Source organism: Zootoca vivipara, chromosome 3 (genome assembly GCF_965207765.1).
Source record: "Zootoca vivipara chromosome 3, rZooViv2.hap1.1, whole genome shotgun sequence".
Lineage (NCBI taxonomy): Eukaryota > Metazoa > Chordata > Lepidosauria > Squamata > Lacertidae > Zootoca > Zootoca vivipara.
The window spans coordinates 64,237,374-64,258,600 of NC_142586.1; the positions used below are offsets into that span (position 1 = coordinate 64,237,374).

Sequence of the window (21,227 nt, forward strand, 5' to 3'; positions counted from 1 at the left end):
TCTAAAAGTGCACTCCAAAGTTTCCAGTTTAGCAACGATTTATGCATTTTACACTCTCTATGTACAAGCGGCTCCCCTCTCCCCCCCCCTCCCGCCCAGGGTTTTGCAGCAGAAAAAGAAAAGAGCAGAAAGAGCTAAAACGGAAACAAAATGGTTTTACCTTTTCTCGGTGCCAGCATTCCACCAGCTCTTTGTCTGTCTGCTTACTATCCAGAGGGGTCAGCGTTTCAGACCAGGTTGCAAGGAGTGCGCTGAAGTGCTGCAGGGCCTCTTCCAGATGAGAAGCTTGCATGGTGAATTCCTGCTCTGACAGGGCCATCTGACTGTCCAGCTCTTGCAAGCTGTTTCGGGTTTGGAATGCATTCTCTTCCCACTGCTTCCAGTCGGAGTGAAGGGCCTGCATTTCGGTGTCTATGTGCTTGCACCCCTGAACAGTTGTGTTCTTTTTCACCGCTGGAGCCAGCGTCTGAACTCTGTTTAGGCGGCCCTCACCAGTCTGTCTGGAATCTATCAGCTCCTGCAATGGAATATCGCCATGGCAACTGAAATGGCTGTGATCCACTTCAGCTGGATAACGGCATGCTTACTACAAAAACGACACACAACATTCTGCAAAGGAGCTACACTGACTGCTCCATGTTCACAAGCAGTTTCACCAAAAATATATATTTTCCGAACAGTGCCGAGCCTGTGCTAAAATGTAAGTGAAGGTTTAAAATAACAAGGGGGGTGGGTGGGGAAGCTGTGCACGAAGTCGCAACATTAGCACCAAGTTACAGAGTTTCAGAATCTGAAGCCATCATATTTTCCTAGCAAACGAAGTTCGGATTGATTAAAATTAACATGGCATGTGGTCTATTTTATATGATACAGATTGTTGTATATTCTGGACAGTCTTGAACTGAGCTATAAGGTCAGACGCAGCAATTGGAAATATAGAAACATTCTAGGAGAAAAAGCACCCACAACTGGTGTTTTGTTTTGGGTATGATAACTTAGGGATGGTGTTATCCTCAAATTACCAAGTGACCATTTGCCATGTGGTATATGTATTTGTTCCGTTATTTCACGATTTCTGATTCTTCAAATTCTTGTTATTACAGTTGTACCTCGGAAGTCAAACAAAATCTGTTCTGTAAGTCTGTTTGACTTCTGAAACATTCGACTTCCAAAGCGCAATGTCTGATTGGCTGCAGGAAGCTCCTGTAGCCAATTGGAAGCTGCGGAAGCCCTGTTGAACATTCAGCTTCCAAAAGAACGTTTGAAAACCGGAACACTCACTTCTGGTTTTTGATCTTTCGGGAGCTGGAATGTTTGACTTCCAAGACATTTGGGATCCGAGGTACAATTGTATTAACTAAGCTTATATGGCCAGTCATCAGCATACAATCCCTGACTGATTTACAGGGCAAAGAATAAAATACATTATTACAAATACAAAGTAACAGTTCAAAATACCAACAACAAAAAACACAGCATAAAACGTTAATGTTTTAGCATACAGAAATACAGTCAGCTAGCAGCTCAATAAATAAAACACAGCTTACACAATGAGAAGCCAAATATTTGTTTGTTTAAAATGTTACCTGTTTAAAAGAATTGGATATACTGTATAAAAAAAGCCTTCACCTACTTATGCTGTGTATATTTTGATTTATTTTAAATAGCTGCAGTTCAGCAGTAGAGCTCTTAACATAATCTGAAGTATCAGGTAAGCTCTCAGCTGAATTTGTAATATATAATGTAAGAAATAGTGTGTTCTTTTCTTAATGCTTATTATACCATGTCTTGATTGATATTTGCTAGAGTTAATAAGTTGATAAGCTACTGCAGTAGTTTCTCACATTAATTTTGGCCAGTTTTTTCTGTATGGCAGATGAATCCCCTGACGCATCTGACCAGCGGTGAAGCTCTTCTTTAGCGGAATTAAGCCAGTCGGTAAATTCGTGAACTGCATCGAGGTATAGTAGATGGTCCTTAACAATATCTTCCACTCTTTTCATTTTTTCCTATAAGTGAAAAGGAGATTTTGTTCAATGCGGTGTTTACAATTCAATGAGTTAGTTCTGCCAGAGGACCTATATTTGTCTAGTTTCTACCCAAGAAAACAGACCTCAGTGACATCTCACCCCTCTACCTCCTGGAAAGCCTCAGTGATGGTGGGGATGGGAAGTGCCCCTGCCCTGCCGAACTATTGGTTTGAACCCAGAAAAGCTGTGGTTAAGTCTTAATTATGATTTAGGCAAACAAGTCATCTTCAAACCATGGTTTATGATCCTATTTGTTTTCTTAATTAACTATCAGAATTAACCACAGTGCTGGGTGTGGGCATACTACCAAACAATGCTTGACCGAAAATGAATGTGAAAGCTTCCAATCTTTCCCTTGCAATTGTGCCCTAATAAGAGAGGAGAGGACACACAAACATGGACTTGTGTATATAATAATAAACCACAGTTTAGTTTTATACTAGAACTGAATCAGATCACTGTGAGTATAAATTATGTGAATGCTGGCAATGTATATTGTTTCAATAATATGGTTCTCTATAGTGGTAGAGTATGACTAGCCTTCAAGATGTTGTTGTACTCTAATTCTCAGCAGTCCCAGTCAATATAGCTAATAGGAATGGTGGGAGTTGTAGTCCAATTTTTTTTAGAAGGCACCACACTGGCTACCCCAATACAGGGCCTCTTTGCTCTAGCTACACACATGATGAAATATTCTTGTAACTGCAGCATTATGCTTTAGTCCAAAGGAATATACATGATGAGTCACACATATCTTATGACTGAATCGTTCCCTTGCATCCCAAGATAGCAGAGCTGTTTGATTCTTTCAGGATTTCCTTATCCAATAAGCAATGTCAGATAATGGAACATATTTACTCCTGGAACTCACTGCAGTGAACTCTTGCTTGAAGCCACAGAACAGACAAGATAAACATCTACTTAATTTGTTTGTTTGTTTGCTTTCTTGAGTATTGAATTGCAAAAACTCTGTTTTCCCAGTTACAAAATATTTATTCTCTACTATATTTGCAATAACTTTCTGTCAATATTTGCCTGTCCTTTCATGATAAATAGAACCAATTGTATTGGAATAATCCAGACTCAAATCTTAATTCCTCCTGAGTTCTCTGACAGGTTTTAAGCATCTCATGTAAGGTCAGCATAGTGCAAACTATGCTGCATAGTGCAAGGTCAGCATAGTGCAAACTTGATGCCTGTCCCTCTCACTCTCCTTCTCGGTGTGTTGCAGTAACTCAGTTGGATGGAAGTTAGATGAGTGGCACAGCTGCAACATGGTGTCCCCTGCTGATGCTGCTCAGCTACTCCAAAGAATTTAAAAACATTTAAGCACAGCGCCTTGGATTAATATACTTCTATCTATATGGCATCATACATCATATTTACCTTGACTACCGTTGCAATGTCACTGAACTGGATTTTTAGCTCCTCTTGAGTAGCTTCTATGAAAGAATCATCCTCTGTTTTCTCATACAGTTCTCTGGCTTTATCCATGAGCTGGTGCAAGTCTTTAGAATGGTTTTCCACTTCCGCAACAATAGTCTGGAAATGGTCCAGCAGGGAGAATTTCTCTTTTAGGCCATTCTGAGGCTCCAAAGGCTGCTCCACTTTGTGGTCTACCGACTCCAGCCACTGGTCTAGCTGACTTTTCCTCTCCAGATATTCATCCCACTGATGAATCACAGACTCAAGCAAGCTTGCGGGAAAGAAATACACAGCGCATTTAAAATCTTACACCATTTAAGAGAATGAACTCGATTTAGGGCTGCTGTAAAACACCTCCAGCCAATTCAGCCCCCCCCCCCACCTCCCCAAATCACAGGTGGCAACTGGGAAAGGAAATTTTGTTGTTATTGAGGAGTGAGGGGGAAATCATCAAAATGATTTGGGGGAGGAGAAGGTTACATGTCTCTTACTTAACCTTTTTCATGAACAGTAGTTTGTTTCCTTCTCATACAACCCCCTTCTTATTCTTGAAAAGGACATGTTTTACACAGAAGACTGGCCAGTAGCCATCACTGCCATGCCTCAAAGGCACTCTGCTCAGAACTGGCTAGTTGGTTTTGGCTGGCCCTTCTCTCCCATAGCAGCCTGCCAGGCTCCCATTCCTCAATGTTCTGGAGGGCCTCATTGACCTTCCAGAGGCACTTTGTCAGGGTGCAGGCAGATGCAAGATCAAGGAGGGGACCAGAAACTTTTCTTTCATGAACTTCCTTCCTTTCACTTACCTTAGAATCCAAACCAATGCAAATCATAGAATCATAGAGTTGGAAGAGACCACAAGGGCCATCCAGTCCAACCCCCTGCCAAGCAGGAAACAAGCATCAAAGCATTCTTGACATATGCCTGTCAAGCCTCTGCTTAAAGACCTCCAAAGAAGGAGACTCCACCACACTCCTTGGTAGCAAATTCCACTGCCGAACAGCTCTTACTGTCAGGAAGTTCTTCCTAATGTTTAGGTGGAATCTTCTTTCTTGTAGTTTGAATCCATTGCTCTGTGTCCACTTCTCTGGAGCAGCAGAAAACAATCTTTCTCCCTCCTCCATATGACATCCTTTCATATATTTGAACATGGCTATCATATCACCCCTTAACCTTCTAACCAGTCCTAAGCGAATTAATAAATCAATCACCAAGTAAGATGACCTCTCAGTGAATAAAATGACCAAACAATGATGATGTATACAGTATGTAGAAACCGAAATAACTTACCTTTGACAGCTCAGTGAGGTATTGATAATGCTGCTCCAGAGATCTTTTAATGTTTTCAGTTGGGTCTGTATTGCTTTCTGCCCTTCCTCATTGCTACTTTTAAGGGCTTGTTCACCTTTGCCAATGGCCATATTTAACTTGACCTCTCCCTCACCTTTCATTAAAAGGAACTCCTAGGAAGCAAAAGAACTGTAAAGCTTCAATAGTTTACCCACAAGAAGAATGCCACCCATCATGTTTTGAAACCAAGGCTGTATCATATGTGACATTAGAAAGGATTACCTGCGTAGTTTTTTTCTATGGACAATACTGAATTCTAGATTCCTCTCACCAACCCCTTACAGGATTATTATAGGATTACAATAATAGTTCAGCCTGATCTAGCTTTTAAACTGTTGTCATAACTAGCACTAAAGATGAAAGAATATATTGGGTACCCTTCGCCAGTAAGCCACAGAAACAAATGGATATGTTCTCCTTTTGAAAGCAAGGGGGATTTTGTCTCTTAGAGTGGAGGAGTAATTCTGATTACCATTTGACCTGCTTGAGGGATGGTGAAGGTAATGATGCTTTTGTTGCCTGTTACTACTCATGGTGGATCCTTTTTTAAAAAACACTGTGGCTGTTATTTTAGTCTTTAATTTCAGAGTTCACTTCGTGGTCACTTGTGTTTTGATTTAACAGCTGAATATTATTCTCTTCAAAAGTGACACAAGGTTACAAGTGAGGAAATAAGGACAATCCTGTATTTTCAGTAACCCATTTTTGTCTTTGATCTCTGTTAACTAGAGCTAGCCAACCTAGCAGTTCTAAAGCACTTCAAAGTGTGAGTAGATAAATTGGTACCACTACAGCGGGAAGGTAAACGGCATTTCCGTGCGGTGCTCTGGTTCACCAGAAGTGGCTTAGTCATGCTGGCCACATGACCTGGAAGCTGTACGCCGGCTCCCTCAGCCAATAATGCGAGATGAGCACCGCAACTCCAGAGTCGGTCACGACTGGACCTAATGGTCAGGGGTCCCTTTACCTAACTAGAGCTTGCGTTTTATCTGGATTTAGGAAGTGTATGAGGATAAGCATTTGAAACCTTTGCCAACCTGGGTGCCTCACATGCTTTGGACTACAACTCCCATCAGCCCCCACCAACACAAGTGCTGGCAATTGTCACAAAAACATCTGGAGGGTACCCACAAATAATAATAACAACAATAATAATAATAATAATAATAATAATAATAATAATAATAATAATATATTTATACCCCACCCATCTGGCTGGGTTTCCCCAGCCACTCTGGGCGGCTTCCAACAGAAATATTAGAATACACTAATTTTTTAAAGATTAAAAGCTTCCCTAAACAGGGCTGCCTTCAGATGTCCTCTAAAAGTCTGGTAGTTATTTTTCTCTTTGACATCTGGTGAGAGGGCGTTCCACAGGGCGGGTGCCACTACCGAGAAGGCCCTCTGCCTGGTTCCCTGTAACTTGGCTTCTCACAGCGAGGGAACTGCCAGAAGGCCCTTGGCGCTGGACCTCAGTGCCCGTGCAGAGCGATGGAGGTGGAGACGCTCCTTCAGGTATACTGGACCGAGGCCGTTTAGCAAACAGTTCTGATACAAACAGTTCCGTGATTTTGTTACTTCACCTGAATTTGCACGAGGCGTTTCTCCAACACGACTTTGCTCCCAATGGTGCCCTCTGCAGAGGCCAGCTTTTCTTGCACATCTTTCACCCAGGTCCACATACCCTGCAGAGCTTCTTCTAATGCTTGGTGTTCCTGGAGAGCCACCTGAGAGGTCTTCAGCTTTTCCTTCACTGTCTTGATTAGGTTATGGTAAGCAGAGAAATGCTGAGAAGCCAGGCGGACCTCCTTCCCAGTGCTATATCCTTTCTCATTTAAAACCTGTGACTTCTGGGTCAGTTTATCAAAGGATTCTCTAAACAAAAATGGAGAAGAAAGCTTATGGAGTTACACATATCGCTGTGTAGATAAGAGCATAACAATGAAAAACTATGGACAATGTTCATTATTGTAATATAGTTCCAATATGAATGGTAAAAGACTCACATAAGGATACATGGACAAAACTGTTATCATAATATAATAGTGGGCCTCATAGTCACATGCTAAACTGAATCCTTAGTCCTTAATAAGAATGTGGTTGTTAAGGGGACTGAAACTTGCTAGATTGTTGATGTACTTATGTGCCACAACTCACTTATGGCAACGGAACAAAACCTGTATGGTGGATGAGAAACGGTTCCCTGAACCTATTGCAAACTTCCCTTAACTACTAAGCTATCTTGAATAAAAAAGTTCAGCACTAGACCCATATGCATATCTCACTTGTTTCTTGATTTCGGTACATTTTTTATTTGTCACTGTGCTGAAAAAAATACACATTAAGCAAACTGTTTAGGATTGTAACAAAATAAGGCATTATTATATAATAGAGCAGGCAAGAATATGGGATATTTAGGTAAAGTTGGTTTTGTACCTGGCTACCAGCAGCTCTTCTAGGAATCCTTCCACTTTCTGCACCTCATTTTTCTTATCAGAAATATTCTGTTTGCTCTCACCCAAAGCTTCTGTGCTTATCCTTTCCTCCATTTCATGGAGCCACAAATTCCAGCTCTTGCACAGATCCTCAAAGCTGTGAACAAAACAAAAGAAGCATGCAACTGTTGCTAGATAAACAGAGAATTCACCTGCTATTACACAAACTGAGAAAGAAATTGGTCTGGATACCACTTTTACTTTAATGCCTAGTGCATGAGAGCTGCACACAAACTATTTTTGTTCAGTGACAAGTAACCTAAAAATACTCAACAAGTATGTAAATATGTCAAGCAAAACCGTGGGAATTATGGAGAGAATGGAGCTTTCAAAATTGTAAAGTGGTACAGCTTACATTTTTTTATCACAATCTACGTGGAAACTGAAGGCAATGGAATAATTGTTCTCTACAGCCTGGCTCATACATTCACCCCTCATGTGACCACAATATATGCTGTATGTGTGTGGAGCATACATACATTAAAGCCTAGAGCAGGTTCCCACTTTCAGAGACCACCCCTTGCATGTATAGTTAGGGCTGATGAGGAAACAATAGGCCAGCAGGGGTAGAGCTAGTGAAAATTGTCTCTCTCTCCACCTTACACAAATGTAATTGTATGAGTGGTGAATGCCCAAATATGGTTATACAGGAAATATAAATGTCAAATAAGCCTATTTTGGTTGTTCTACTACTTCCCCTCCCCTTTTACTCTCTCTCATACACATATTGAGGACGGGATTAATCTAATGAGTCCCGTTAACAGAAGGTTTCCATTTGCACAACAGGACTTCTTCCCTTCTCCCTTAGTGTCCCTAAAACTGGCTCTGGGGTCCAGGAGAACCCTTGGGACAGCACACAGGGGGAGAAAAGGGGAAATTGTTCTGTCTGGCGAGCCAAAATGCTTGCCCTGATGGAATTATCACTTTAGTATGATGTTGGACTCCTCCTTTAGGGTTGTAACTTCTTTCCACAGATACTAGGCATCTCCATTTATACATCTAGTTGAAGCAGAAGAAAATGCAGACACAGATGGTCCATTCCCTCCCCAGTTGTGATGTTCATTGCCCACCATAATCTGCTGGCATGTGTGACATCCTGGAGAAATGCTTGCCACAGAAGATGAAGGAAGTCAGGCAAATAATGAAGGAGTAGGCAAATCCACAGCCCATTTTCTCCTGCTTCAACTGGAGATTTGAAGGGGCACACCCGGTGTCCAATGGTCAACAATCCTGCTCATATCTCCATTTTAACTGTACAAACTAGAAAGAAGGACTGTTTGCTATGAGAACATGAATAAAAGTATTCAAAACTGGACTTGTTGCTAACATTATGTAAGCAAGAGGACTGAGACCACAAACATTCCTCCCTGTAAAGGAAATGTTTTGACATGGTTACCAATGATTTCACAATGTTAAGCTATATGCCACTGTTTTCCTTTTGTCAAGCAAACCCACTTTTAGGAGAAGCCAAAGTCCAGTGGTCAAGCACATGCTTTGTGTGCATAAGCTGCCAGGCCCCATCCAGTTAAAAAGCTCTGGGGCTGCATGGCTGGGACAAGCCACTGTCTGAGACCTGGGAGAGTCACTGTTGGTCAGAATAGGTGGACCAAGACCACAAGGCAGATTTATATGGATATTTTATACAGTGCATCACATGCACAAATGAATGAAACAACCTACCTTCCCAGCTCCGCAATGCATTCTTCCAGAGCTTGTTTATCTTTCAAGCACTGTTTAAAGAATCCCTCAAAGTCCTGGTGAGCTTTATTTATCTGTTCCTGGATGCTATTCACAGATGATTTAGGTAGGAAAGCACACAGATGTTCTCCTTCCTGGGAAGCTGCCCCCAGCTTGCTCCTTCCTTCCTCAACTGAATCCAACACTTTCTGAGTGGAACAAACACAGAATTTTACTTGGGAAAGTGGGTAGAGGAAGGAAAAAGAAAATGGAAAAGAAGAAGCTTGGTTAAAGCATGAATGTTAAGAGCAATCGTTTAGAAAGCTTATACTATCTATACGTGAAGATTAATTGGCACAGATTTCCTTTGAATGTACCACTTCAGATTGTAGATAGAAGATTTGAATGTTATTCCTTGTTTAGAAAACAAATACAAAGTTCTTGTGTACAGAAGACTAACTAGCAAAAAAAATTCTAACATGCAAGTTTTGTATGGAAAGAGAAAGTTTGGTATGAACCAACATTCTGCAATCCGCCTTACACTTTGAAATGCATAGTAGCATCCAAGTATACAGACAACCATGGTAAATGCTGTTTTGAGGAACCATCTTTATCATCCTTGGCAAGTAAAGGGAGGGAGGGAGGGTGGTGGGGATGGATCTTGGTGGGAGCAGGTTGCAAGGAGCTCTCTAACATCCACAGTAATCCAAAAGACATCAATGGAAACACACAGGGCCTGGTAGCACCATCAGTTAAGACTAGGTAAAATTTAAAGTCAGATTAATGTTGGTACATTCAGTGAGCATTCCCCATGGGCTTCTCCACAGCTGTAATTGACGGTATGCATATTATTCCCTGCCATAGATACATACAGCATGTCACCCTGCCTACAATGTTTTTTGGGGGGAAAGATGCTATTTGTGGCCATTAACATGCTAGCTGTAGCCTGTCTTCAGTGAGTTCTTCTGCACCTGTTATCTTTGCGCCTTCACCAAGGTGTTTTTATCAGAGCTTTTGCTGGTGGTAATGGGGATGAGCATGCATGTTGAGCACTCACAAAACCCACAAGGCTTCATGAGTGCTTAAAGGGTACAACCTGCATGACCCAATAGACTTGTAATCCAAACAATGTGTTGTTTGGTCTTCTATGATAACGGTACCTGCAGTTCATGGAGTTTTGCTTCGATGGCTTTACTATCTCCAGATGTAATACTTAAGTCTTTTACAGCAGTCTTCAGGTTAGAATACCAGTTTTGAAATCCACACATAGATTCTTAAAAAAAACAAGAAGGGATAGATATAAAACATTATTATATTATACAAAGATGTTGATATTCTATTCTTGGAATTTATCAAGAATACTCTGTTTTAATTATTATTTTCCACTACTGACTTGTATACTGTAATCACTGCCACTAAAACAATGGCATAGATTTCAGTTCAGTAATGGAGCACTGAATATTGTTCTCTATGATAGACCACTTTGGTGTTATCAAAAACAAGGAAGCCTGCAAAAAAGCAGTGGCAGTTTAATAGAATTAGAAAATAGAAATAACAGTTGAGTTATTCTGGTGAATACTGACTAGGACTCTCTGTTTTGAATAGTGAATATATTAAGACAGTTTATGCAAAAACCCAGCTACTTGGAAAGGTAAGTAAAACAAGTTTTTGGCAACTTGAGTTTTAGGAAAGGCTATGCATAAAAATGAGTCAGTGATGTTAATGGAAACATTTCACCAACCAAAGCTGGCATGATTCAAGCAATTTCATACATTCCTGTGGCTCACATATTAACAACCATGACAACTCACGGAAGAAGTGTTTTTCCAGAGACTCTTGCATGGAAGTCTGTGTTTTCAAACATAACTGGTTCACAGCCTCATACTTCTTTATTAATGATGTGACAGTGCCCCCAAGAGTCTCCAGCTCCACAGATGGATATTTGCGACAGAGGCTGTTAAGTGTTTCCTGAGTGGAATCAAAGTTGCTCTGCTGCTGCTGCAGGTCCTTTTGTATTTTCTGAGCGAAAATTTGTAACATCAATTAGAGAACATTATGCTTATTTAAATCATGTACACATACATACCATCTTACTTATTTCTATCTATTCCCTACTTGGAATTGGAAGGCACCCCCGAGGGTCATCTAGTCCAACCCCCTGCAATGCAAGAATATGCAGCAGTCTCTTAAAGGGGTCAAACCTACAACCTTGGAGAGGGAAATATCAGCCTTCAAAATAGAAAAGAAATCGGATTTTAAATTATTTTACTAACTGTTTTTACCTCTGTATGAAGTATGTTGAAATTATACACCATTGTCCCTAATTTTTGGACACTTCCTCATGTATCAGCTGAACTGAAGTTTCTTGAAATGTATGTGCAGCCCTGCTTACATTTTTTCTAGACTTAGAATCTAAGCCTTAGACCCTGGACACACCTTTGGTTCATTGCCATTATATAGCTTCCATTATCTTCGCTACATGTTTCTACCATGCCTAGCAAAGTAGGAAATTTCTCCACTCTGGATCATATGAAAACTACTGTATAGTGATAGATAAACTCAGGGCCGTCCTTTTCATTTGGCTTAGTGGCGCAGTGTGCCAGGGTGCCTCCCCATCAGGTGGCGCTGGGCTGGGGCGCCCAGCAGCCCCGCACGCTGCTCATGTTCGAGGCGGCGAGCGAGGCGCTGCTGCTGAAGCAGCCTAGCTCTGCCGCTGCCCCTCCATCGCACTTGCAGGGGGCGGTTGACTGTATCCTCCACCGTGCGCTGTTCCCACCACGCCCCCTCGCAACAGCAGGCTTGCAAGGGGGGCTTGGCGGGAACAGTGCACCGAAAGGAGCCCTTTCGGTGCACTGTTCCCGCCACATCCCCTCACAACAGCAGGCTTGCTAGCCGCTGTTCCAACGGTGCCTAGCAAGCCCGCCCAGGTGAGGGGCGGCGGCGGCAGCAGCGCTTGAAAGGGCTCCTTTCGGTGCACTGTTCCTGTCACGTCCCCTCGCAACAGCAGGCTTGCTAGCCGCCGTTCCAATGGCGCCTAGCAAGCCCACCCAGACGAGGGGGGGCAGTGGGAGCAGCGCTCGAAAGGGCTCCTTTCGGTGCGCTGTTCTCACCACACCCCCTCGCAACAGCAAGCTTGCTAGCTGCTGTTCCAATGGCGCCTACCAAGCGGAGGGGGGCCCCAGAGGGATTTTGCACCACGGCGCTGGATACCCTTAAGACGGCCCTAGATAAACTCTTCACATTTTGACTTGGAAACAGATGACTGATTTCTAGGGGGAAAGTGAGGGGGCAGGGGGAAGGAACAGCTTGCTTGTTTTCCTCAGTGCTTTTTTTTTCTTTAAAAAATGTTTAGGGGTACTCCCATTTTGACTCAAGAGAATCACCATTTTATAGTTCAAATCGGGAAAAATAAATATAGTAAATGGACAAAAGTACAAAGATTCACAAAATGTTTAGGGGTATGCGCACCCCTGCATCCTGCCAGATAAAGCACTGGTTTTCCTGATAGTTCTAAACCAACACGTGTTAAATACACTATATTAAGTTAGTTTAAAATCTCATCCATTTCCTGCAATTGGCATTAAACTGTGAGATACTGTATTTGGGATGAAGTCTTTTTTTGTCTCTGAGCTAAAGGTGCCATGAAACCAGGGCCGGCCCACCCATGAGACAAGATAAGGCAGCTGCCTCAAGCAGCAAGATCTAGATAGGTGGCAGATCCGGCCTCCAAGGAGCTTGGTGGCAGTGGCTGCGAAGGTGGTGGTGGTGAGCAGCTACTGCAACATGCTCCTTGGAACCCTGATCTGGCGCCTCCCACCACTCCCACCTCATCAGTGGTGAGCAAGTGCACTAGCACCACAGTAATGGCCCAGAGTGTGACCAATGGCAGGATGCCAATGTAGTGACAAGGAGGTTTATGGGGACGGGGAGGGATGGCACAGGCATGCTGACGCTCTGGCCACTACTGGAATGTAAACAAAGCACTGCTAAGAGGAGGTGGCCAGAGCCGAGCAGGGCTGGGAGCCATCAAGTCTGATGCTCTGTCCTCTCCCTCCTGCTGATCGGGGGGGGCACCCCTGCCGCACCTCACAAGGCAACATCATGAACTTGGTCGGTCAGACTGGCGAGGTCGATGCTGGCCAACTGCTAACTTCACTAACTTCAACTTCAATATGCTTCCCTCACCTCGCATGCTGTCCTGGTTGGTGAAGAGAAGCAGTAACAGAACAAATCCCTGAAGGAGATGGAAGCTGGGGGGGGGGGCGATATGAGCATTTTTATGAAAAGCAAACTGGTTCTGGGGAGCTCTCTACTTCCCACAAGTTCGCTTTTCTGCCTTCTATAAAAGGTAGGCTAAAGGTAAAAATCTGCCTTCTACCACAAGGTGATGCCAAAGTCTCACTAATGCCCTTCTACAGTGACATAAGAACGGGTATGGAATTCTGATGAACCATAAAGCTCTGAATACTATATTGTTTTTGTAATACTCACCTTGACTGTGCTTAGACCTGACAGATCCTGGCTACGAGCACAGCTTAGGAGTGATTCTTCCATTTTGGTGAGCCACTTTCCCATCTGATTAACAAAGTTATGTAACTGCATCTTCTGAGAACTGAAATCTTTTAGTGTTTCTTTTGCTATCTCAGACATTTCTTTAGTGTGCACCAGTTTTTTCCTTAAATCTGCTTCTAAAAACTAAAAAAACAAACAAGCAGATTCATTAAAGCAAATGCTCCCTGTTATAATCATAAAACAACTGAAAATAACTATTATCCAATTTCTGTGGTACCATTTGTTAAATAAGAAAACATAAGGTCCTTTAATGAATCAGCAGTATAAACATTAAATCCAACAAGTGGCAGCTACAAAAATAATAATGTCGCAGTATAGCCTTTCACCCTAAGAGAAGTCCTCTTGATCAGGGCTCCAGCTAGCTTGCAGAGGTGTTCAATGGGGGCGGGGGCGGGGGCGGGGGGGCTGATACCTTCCCCCCAGCTGCCAGGACCAAACTTTAGCATTTTATTCTTACAAAGGTTTTGCTTCCAAGCTGGCACTTGACCGCCTGCCTTCACTATTAAAAGAAATAATCTTATTGTGGCTATTATTTCATACAATCTTCAGCCTAACAACAGGAATTTCACAATAAGGCGATCTGACCTTGAAAAGTGTCTATGAAAGAATCAAGACCAGTCACAAAGTTACATGATGGACTAGAGCCAAATATAGACTCCCTCTGCCTATGCATATAGTCTTGTAACAGAAACATTTAACAAAGATTAGAGTTATTAATTCAAATCAAACTTCATAGAAGCCAGAGACTAAAAGAGTGTGAAAGTCTCTTTGGGCTCCTAAAGGACCTTAAAGAACTAGCTGCAATGGGCTACAATATCTTACCTGAAGATTTGGGGGAACTTCTTCTGCGTTTACTAAGTCTTTAAGCTCAGATATTTTTGAACTGATTTGCTCCACATTCTGTTCTTTATTTATAATTTGAGACTGTAAAAGAGCACATGAGGAAAAATGGCTTTAGTTTAATATCTCCATCCCAATGACACCCTAAGTCAGAGGTTTTCAACCTTTTTGAGTCCACGGCTCCCTTAACCAATTACATTCTTTCTGTGGCTCCCCTGTGGGACTCAGGAGCCCAGTTGCGTCACCCTGTGCCTGCAGAGCTAGCAGCCTCTCACCCTTTTTCAAACACCCTCCCTTGTGGAGTGTTCCCTCAGCCTCCCCTCCTTGGGAGTCCTCCAGGCAGCCTCCGCTGCCACCTCTGCTCTCTGTGCTTACCCCCACCCACCCCCAGCCCAAAGAGAGGTGCCTGCAAGAGGCACCATTCGCCTGCAGAGCTTATAGGCAGGGCTGCTGCAATAAACAGCTGTTCAAGGCTTGGGGAGGCAGAGACATCAGAGGAGGGAGGGAAGGGAAGAGGGACAGAGGCCAGTGTTGCTCACGGCACCCCTGACCATCATTCAAGGCACCCCAGGGTGCCATGGCACACTGGTTGAAAACTCCTGCCCTAAGTGCATTCTTTCCATATAAGTGAACAGCTGCCATTCATTCCTATTGGGAAAAGTAAAGTGCTGTACTTGGGTCAGGGTTAGGCTAAAACTTCACTTCTGACCCCCACTGAAAGATAAATTCTGTGGGAGTTTGCCATATGTCCTTTTTCCACAGTGCCAAAGAGTCCTCAGTTTACAGAATCTCCCTCAACAGAATCTTCCTGTAGCTCAAGGTACAGGAAGTAGTGGTCAGTGCGGCAACATTGCTCACCTACCATTACTGAGAGGAAAAGGGAGACCAGCAAGGCAACAAGGAGTTTAGTGCAAGCATGGTGGGAGGCTCTGATGGAGTTTGTGACTGCAACCACATTTTGTTGATCTCCCTGCTGCCTTGTCCCTACCCCTCTGTTTCTGGGTAAGTGGTAGTGACCCTGGGCATTGGAAGCCAGATGAGCCAACCACTATTGGATATAGGCACAGGATCTAGATAAAGCTAGGTGCATTTTCAATTCTGCTGGGAATTCTTCCAAAAGCATTTAACGCCTGTAAATCGTGTGTATTCATTGTATGTGTATTTGTTGCCTGTTAACAATTTAATGGTACCTGGCATTCTTCCAGGAAAGCCTCGGTTCCCTGGCAGCTGGCCAGGTTGCTGACAATGCCATTCATCTGTGAGATGGAGTTGTTGCACCACCCATCCACATCGTCACCAACTGACAGGACATCTTCCCACAGCGACACACCGACACTCAGCCTATCTATGCTATCTTCAAGCTTCTCTGAAACCTGTTATGCAATGAAGAAAGCAATTAGGGATATTGCCCGATTAAATAAATCTTTATTGATTATTCTAGTAAGTTTAAGTCAATTAATTGCTTAGCTAATTGCTTAGTTCTGCTGACCCACCTGTCATTCTAGCACAGCTCACGTTGATTGCTAAGACAAACTGAGAACATCCTCCTGACTATGCCATCTGTATACTGAGTGACAAAGGTGCCAGATTCTTTGTTGTTCTTACAAGAGCCAAGTGTGTTTTCAAGGACCCCTGCTTAGTCACTGGGAAAAGGGAAGACCTTCCTCAAGGGCTCAAATTTATCCTCATGCCAGGAACAGGAATTTATTTTAAAGCATTTGCACCGTCTCAGGAACCTTTGTCCAGTTGCAGTATCTTCAATCTCTAGTTGCATCAAATTATAGTGAATTTCCACCCTACCCCCTTCCTTCTCTAGTCACCACCACTACCCAGAAGCACACAGAGCAGCAGCAAAAGTATCTTTTTGTGCTTCTTATTCCTCCTTGATCTGCACAGAGTGAGAATAACAAGTCAAGCTGACTCTGTGGCACTGGATCTGGCGGCTTGGTGTTATCTAGTGATATAATCAATGTCTCATTCTCCTCCTGAATGTCAAGGCTAGCTGCATTACATAATGCACTGTGTGTGAATATATTGGTGTGCTTTTCTCTTTAAGAATAAGAGCTGTGTGGGGCACAATCAGGATTGGAACCATTACATGTAAGGAGGGGGCTTAGCACTTTTCCTAGTGAAAACTTTCCCTCCTGAAGTAGTTATTTCCTCCCAGGATAAAAGACGCACTTTGAGAAATCAAATTCACATTTCCTTCCATTTTATATAAATATAGTGTACTTAATAAACTGTTCGACTGAGACTGCAGAGATCTGAGTTCAGACCCCAACTAGGCCAAGAAACTTACTGGGTGACATGGAGCCAGTTCCTGTTTCTCAAGTCAAACTACCCACACAGGATTGTTGAGAAAACTCTGCATGGGAAACATCTGCATATACTGCACTGTGCTCCTTGAAGAAATGATGCAATGCAAATTTGATAAATTAATTAATTAAAAAATCTTTCAAGGTGCCATGAATTCTTCATGGTATATGTATAATACAGACCAAGTTCTGGTTATATATAACCCTTCATTCCCATGACTGGACTCACACTCCGGTTTAACATGATCCAAAAGAAAAGCTACTTTGAAATCTCAGCATGCTCCTCACTAATAACAGCTCGCTTGTATTTAACTTTTCGAATTCCATCTCAAATATACTGCTTACATCCAGCCATTTGTCCACAGTGCTGTCCATGTCAACTTTCACTAGCATGGAGTCACAGTTGGGAATCTTTTTCAGTTCTGCTAGCAAGTGTTTTCCTTTGTTAGTGAAGGCATCCAGTTCCCTCTGTCTGTCATTTAACTCATTTCTGGCTGCTTCATGCTGTGAACAGAAACATGCGCTTGTTACAAAAATCTGGGAACAGTTTCACCACCTATTCTGCCTAATCACCTTTACAAGTTACATTTTAAACTTTCCATCATGACCAACTTAGACACCATTGATTTCAAGCAACTACTTTTATTTTGAAAAGGCTAGTCTAGAGTTTTGCAATAAAGTTACTTATGCATTGTAGGTAAAGCAATGCACACATGTTTTACATTGCAGATACAGATCACAGTCAAGCAGCTGCAACCAAACCCTACTGTTTCACTTGCAAAAGTCTGCTATGCATTACCTTATCAGTGGAAGTAGGATTACCTTCTCAAGTAGCAGCGCATAAAAGAATCTATCTGCAAAAGTGAAGAATCTACAGATGACTATAATCCTGCTAAAACGATTCACTAAATAATTACTACTGATTATTTTAGGATGAAAATATTTTAAATTACCTTTGATAAAGCCCATCTAACATCTTCCTGGTCCTTCAACATGGCTTTTGTCATTGTAACATTGCTAGCAACCTCTATGGCTTTGCTTACTGTGGATTTCAGGCTCTGATATTCCCTTATCAGGTCAACAAGGACACAGCACTGCTCCTGCCTATGATGTGGGGGGAAAATGTGATGAAACATATGCTTTGTCATATTTCAATGTCTACTGTGCGCCCAGAGTATGATTGATCATGTAGAATTTCCTGTTGCCTTGTAGTTCCCTTCCCATGATTTGCAGCAGCAGATATGAGGACATGCACTTTGATACAAAGGTCCAAGTAGAAAATGGAGGTATGTACATAAAGCAGCCGATAAAGCTGTTTTGCTCCTTTGAGCAGCCCTGTTCAAATGCTTGTGAACAGAACTAAGTAGCTTGCAATTTTGCTTGCAGCAGTATGCTTGCCTTGACCACATAAAGTAGAACTGCCACTCTTGCCCTTCTCCTTGATCTACCGTAGAAACCAGCATTTGGGGCAGGGGAAGGTAGCAATAGTGACCTCTGGCACAGAAACTTACAATGCAATAGTGACCTCTTCCAGAACCTTGGTAGTGTGTATTTTCCTGACAGGGATTGGAACTATCAATCCCAGAATCTAATAGGGGTGGAATAAAAACCTCCACTACTTCCTCCTGCTCCAAAGGTAAATTTTTGAACTAAGGGGAAGTGAGAGATAGGAGGTGCTTTGTGAGTGACTTTAAGCCTCTATGGGCATTCAAATGCTAGCAGAGCATTTGCCACCATTCAGCTGGAGTTTTTGCAAAGGCTTGACCCTCTTCAGAGCAACTTGCAGGGTACACATGAAGGAGGATACTTGTACTTACAACTCTAGCAGTGTATATTAAGTCATTACAACATATTCATAAAAACCTTATGCTTAAATATTGCAATTAATTAAATACCTACTTTTCTTGGATAAGTTTCTTGGTATCCTCCCAGGTGACTTCCAAACAATTAATCTCCTTGTCAACAGCTTGAGCACGGTTTATATCTTTTTGGGCAATTTGCTTTGCTCTGCTCATCAGCCATTGTAGTTCATGCTGGTGAGAATTCAGTTCATCATCTAACTGATTAAAAATCCTTAATCTGTAAATCAACATATTTATTACGTAATGTTAATCTGTTTTTAGGTTACTTCATTAAAAAATAAATAGAAATAACATCACCAAATACACCTCTGCAATCAGTCAAAAATATAATATAATATTTGGTTAAATCACAATAACATTCTAGAGCAACTATGATGATATGAATCAAATTGTAGTTATATATATACTGTACAGTACACGCACACACACACACACACACACACACACACACACACACACACACACATTTTCCAACAGTGAGAGCAAGTGGTATTTTGGCCTTCAATCATTTTTTTGTATTTATCTCATACTCTATACATATTTTTTTAAATTACAGTGGTACCTTGAGTTACAAACACCTCAGGTTACAAATGCTTCAGGTAATAAACTCCGCTAACCTGGAAGAGTTACCTCAAGTTGAGAACTTTGCCCCAGGATGGGAACGGAAATTGTGTGTTGGCGGTGCAGCGGCAGCAAGAGGCCCCATTAGCAAAAACACACCTCTAGTTAAGCACAGTTTCAGGTTAAGAACGGACCTCCGGAACGAATTAAGTTCGTAACTAGAGGTACCACTGTATGTGAATTTTCCAATGTCATCCATTCCTTCAACCAACAAAGACATGATGCTTCATAATATAATCTCATATTTGGCAGGGAGAAACCTTCTCTCTCTTTTGCCTCTATCAATATTTTAATCTTGGTTTTTTCCCTTGCCAGATATATTTAGAAATATCTTTTTGCCATACATTGAAACAATCTGTTTTGCCAATCACCGGAATTGATTTAAACAAAAATAACATTATTGGTAATACATTCATTTTTATAGTCAACACTCTACCTAACAGTGAAAGTTTCATTCTGTCCCAAATTTGCAAATTTCTTTTAATATCTTCCCAGGTTTTAAAATAATTATCTTTATACAGATTTATATTATTTGCTGTTAACCATATACCTAGCTACTTAGGAAGGTTAACACCAACCCCATTCCTGCTGGAATGTGTACTTGCAAATATTTTCTGAAATTTATTCTATTTTTGTCCAATGTAAGTTCTATTATTATAACTGTTTTCCATACAAATGCCTTCACATCTTAAATTTTATATCCAGTTCCATACAAATATGTATGTCTTAAGCATTTGGCATATAAAACATCTATTGCTTTGACAATTAACTTTATTACTTTCATCAAGAAAAAGGATGAAGGGCTAAGACTAACAACTTCCACCACACCATCAACCTCAACCTAGACAAGTACAATCTTATAATGAAAACCTACTGACTGCTACACATATCTACATGCTTTGAGCTTCCACTCAGAATATAGCACAAGATCTATTGCCTTAAAACCAAGCCCTGTTGATACAACCATATCTGTTCCAACTCTTTGGGCTAAGACCCACAATTTACATATTTATAAATCAGGTCAACGAGACCAGACAGCAAAAAAGAATGCTGTTCTGGCTCAATATACAATCTTAGTAAGTGAAATGAGCTAAGAACCAGCTGAGAAAGTTATCCTCACGTGTTACATGCATTCCTTTTTGTTTTACCTTTGCTGAACTTCCTGAAGGCTTGGTTCATTCAGTCCTTCCTTGTCAGCCCTTTCTTCGATATCTTCAATGCTTTTTAAGAGCTGTTCTTTGCGTTCCATGACAGACTTATGCAGAGCTCCAAGAGCTTCTGCTTCACTCTGCTTCGTTCCCAGCAAAGACTGGATGGATTCTAATTCTACGCAGATATTGTCGGAGATACTCCTGCAGGAGTTTCTTTGCTCAGAGCTTCCATGTTTTAAATGATACTGTGCTTTAGTAAGAGATGTATCTAAACTGGCTGCTGTAGATTCCAGTTTGCTGACATCTTGAATAACCTCACTCAATTCCTTCTCCAGCACTTCGGATTTAGACTTGTCCATGTTTCCAGTGGTTTCTACCATCTGCCTCAAATGGTGAAGAACTTGTGATGCAGCAGCATGAAGCTCTAAGAAGGCCTTAAGGTGGGGCAAAGCATCTTGCCTGCGGCTAATTACCTGACTGGCCTCCTGATAGAGCTGGAGACAGTCTTCAGCCTTATTCTGGAACACGCTGTGATCTTCTGGCCGACTGAAAGAGCACAGCTTTTCAACATGACTCTTCAGACTCTGTAGTTCTTTGAACTTTCCTTCCACTTCCATTCTGTGTTCCTGTTAAGATGAAGGGTAGGGAATAAAAAGTGTCAAAAAGTGAAAGAAAAACACCTGTTCTTGGCATAAGCCTTGCTTAGCACTGCCAGCAAATTTGATGTTAAAGTCATTTGTTGTTACTAAATTTCTGCTTGTTTCCTCCCCCCCCCCAAATAAAACTGCATGACTTTTTTTTTATTATGGGCAGCCTGCCATTTACGAGCATATGTGCACAACCAAACATCACACCAAACCCAGAAGTGACCCAGAAATGTCATAAAGATGTC

General features: G+C 41.9%; 1 protein-coding gene and 1 long non-coding RNA gene across 21 annotated transcripts in view; one reads left to right on the forward strand and one right to left on the reverse strand.

Moving 5' to 3' along the window:
- SYNE1 (spectrin repeat containing nuclear envelope protein 1) overlaps window positions 1-21,227 on the reverse strand; it is a 296,175-nt gene that overhangs the window by 158,838 nt on the left and 116,110 nt on the right. For all 18 annotated transcript variants that reach the window (XM_088667313.1, XM_088667312.1, XM_088667311.1 and 15 more), the window contains 16 exons: window positions 20,333-20,961; window positions 18,601-18,780; window positions 17,655-17,805; window positions 17,047-17,205; window positions 15,577-15,759; window positions 14,369-14,470; window positions 13,466-13,669; window positions 10,786-10,993; window positions 10,135-10,247; window positions 8,978-9,183; window positions 7,239-7,394; window positions 6,386-6,677; window positions 4,743-4,915; window positions 3,417-3,726; window positions 1,845-2,009; window positions 161-517 (listed from right to left, as the gene is read on the reverse strand). In XM_088667313.1, the coding sequence (XP_088523439.1) occupies window positions 161-517; window positions 1,845-2,009; window positions 3,417-3,726; window positions 4,743-4,915; window positions 6,386-6,677; window positions 7,239-7,394; window positions 8,978-9,183; window positions 10,135-10,247; window positions 10,786-10,993; window positions 13,466-13,669; window positions 14,369-14,470; window positions 15,577-15,759; window positions 17,047-17,205; window positions 17,655-17,805; window positions 18,601-18,780; window positions 20,333-20,961 (3,588 nt within the window). The remainder of the gene's footprint in view (window positions 1-160; window positions 518-1,844; window positions 2,010-3,416; window positions 3,727-4,742; window positions 4,916-6,385; window positions 6,678-7,238; window positions 7,395-8,977; window positions 9,184-10,134; window positions 10,248-10,785; window positions 10,994-13,465; window positions 13,670-14,368; window positions 14,471-15,576; window positions 15,760-17,046; window positions 17,206-17,654; window positions 17,806-18,600; window positions 18,781-20,332; window positions 20,962-21,227) is intronic.
- On the forward strand, window positions 511-21,141 carry LOC132591900 (uncharacterized). 3 transcript variants are annotated; one of them, XR_015949329.1, is made up of 4 exons: window positions 511-700; window positions 1,877-1,961; window positions 17,914-17,987; window positions 20,671-21,141. It is a non-coding gene; the product is annotated as an uncharacterized LOC132591900 (long non-coding RNA). The 3 variants fall into 3 exon arrangements; XR_015949331.1 differs by lacking the exons at window positions 17,914-17,987; window positions 20,671-21,141 and adding an exon at window positions 2,843-3,106; XR_015949330.1 differs by lacking the exons at window positions 17,914-17,987; window positions 20,671-21,141 and adding an exon at window positions 8,272-8,410 and having other exon boundaries at window positions 561-700.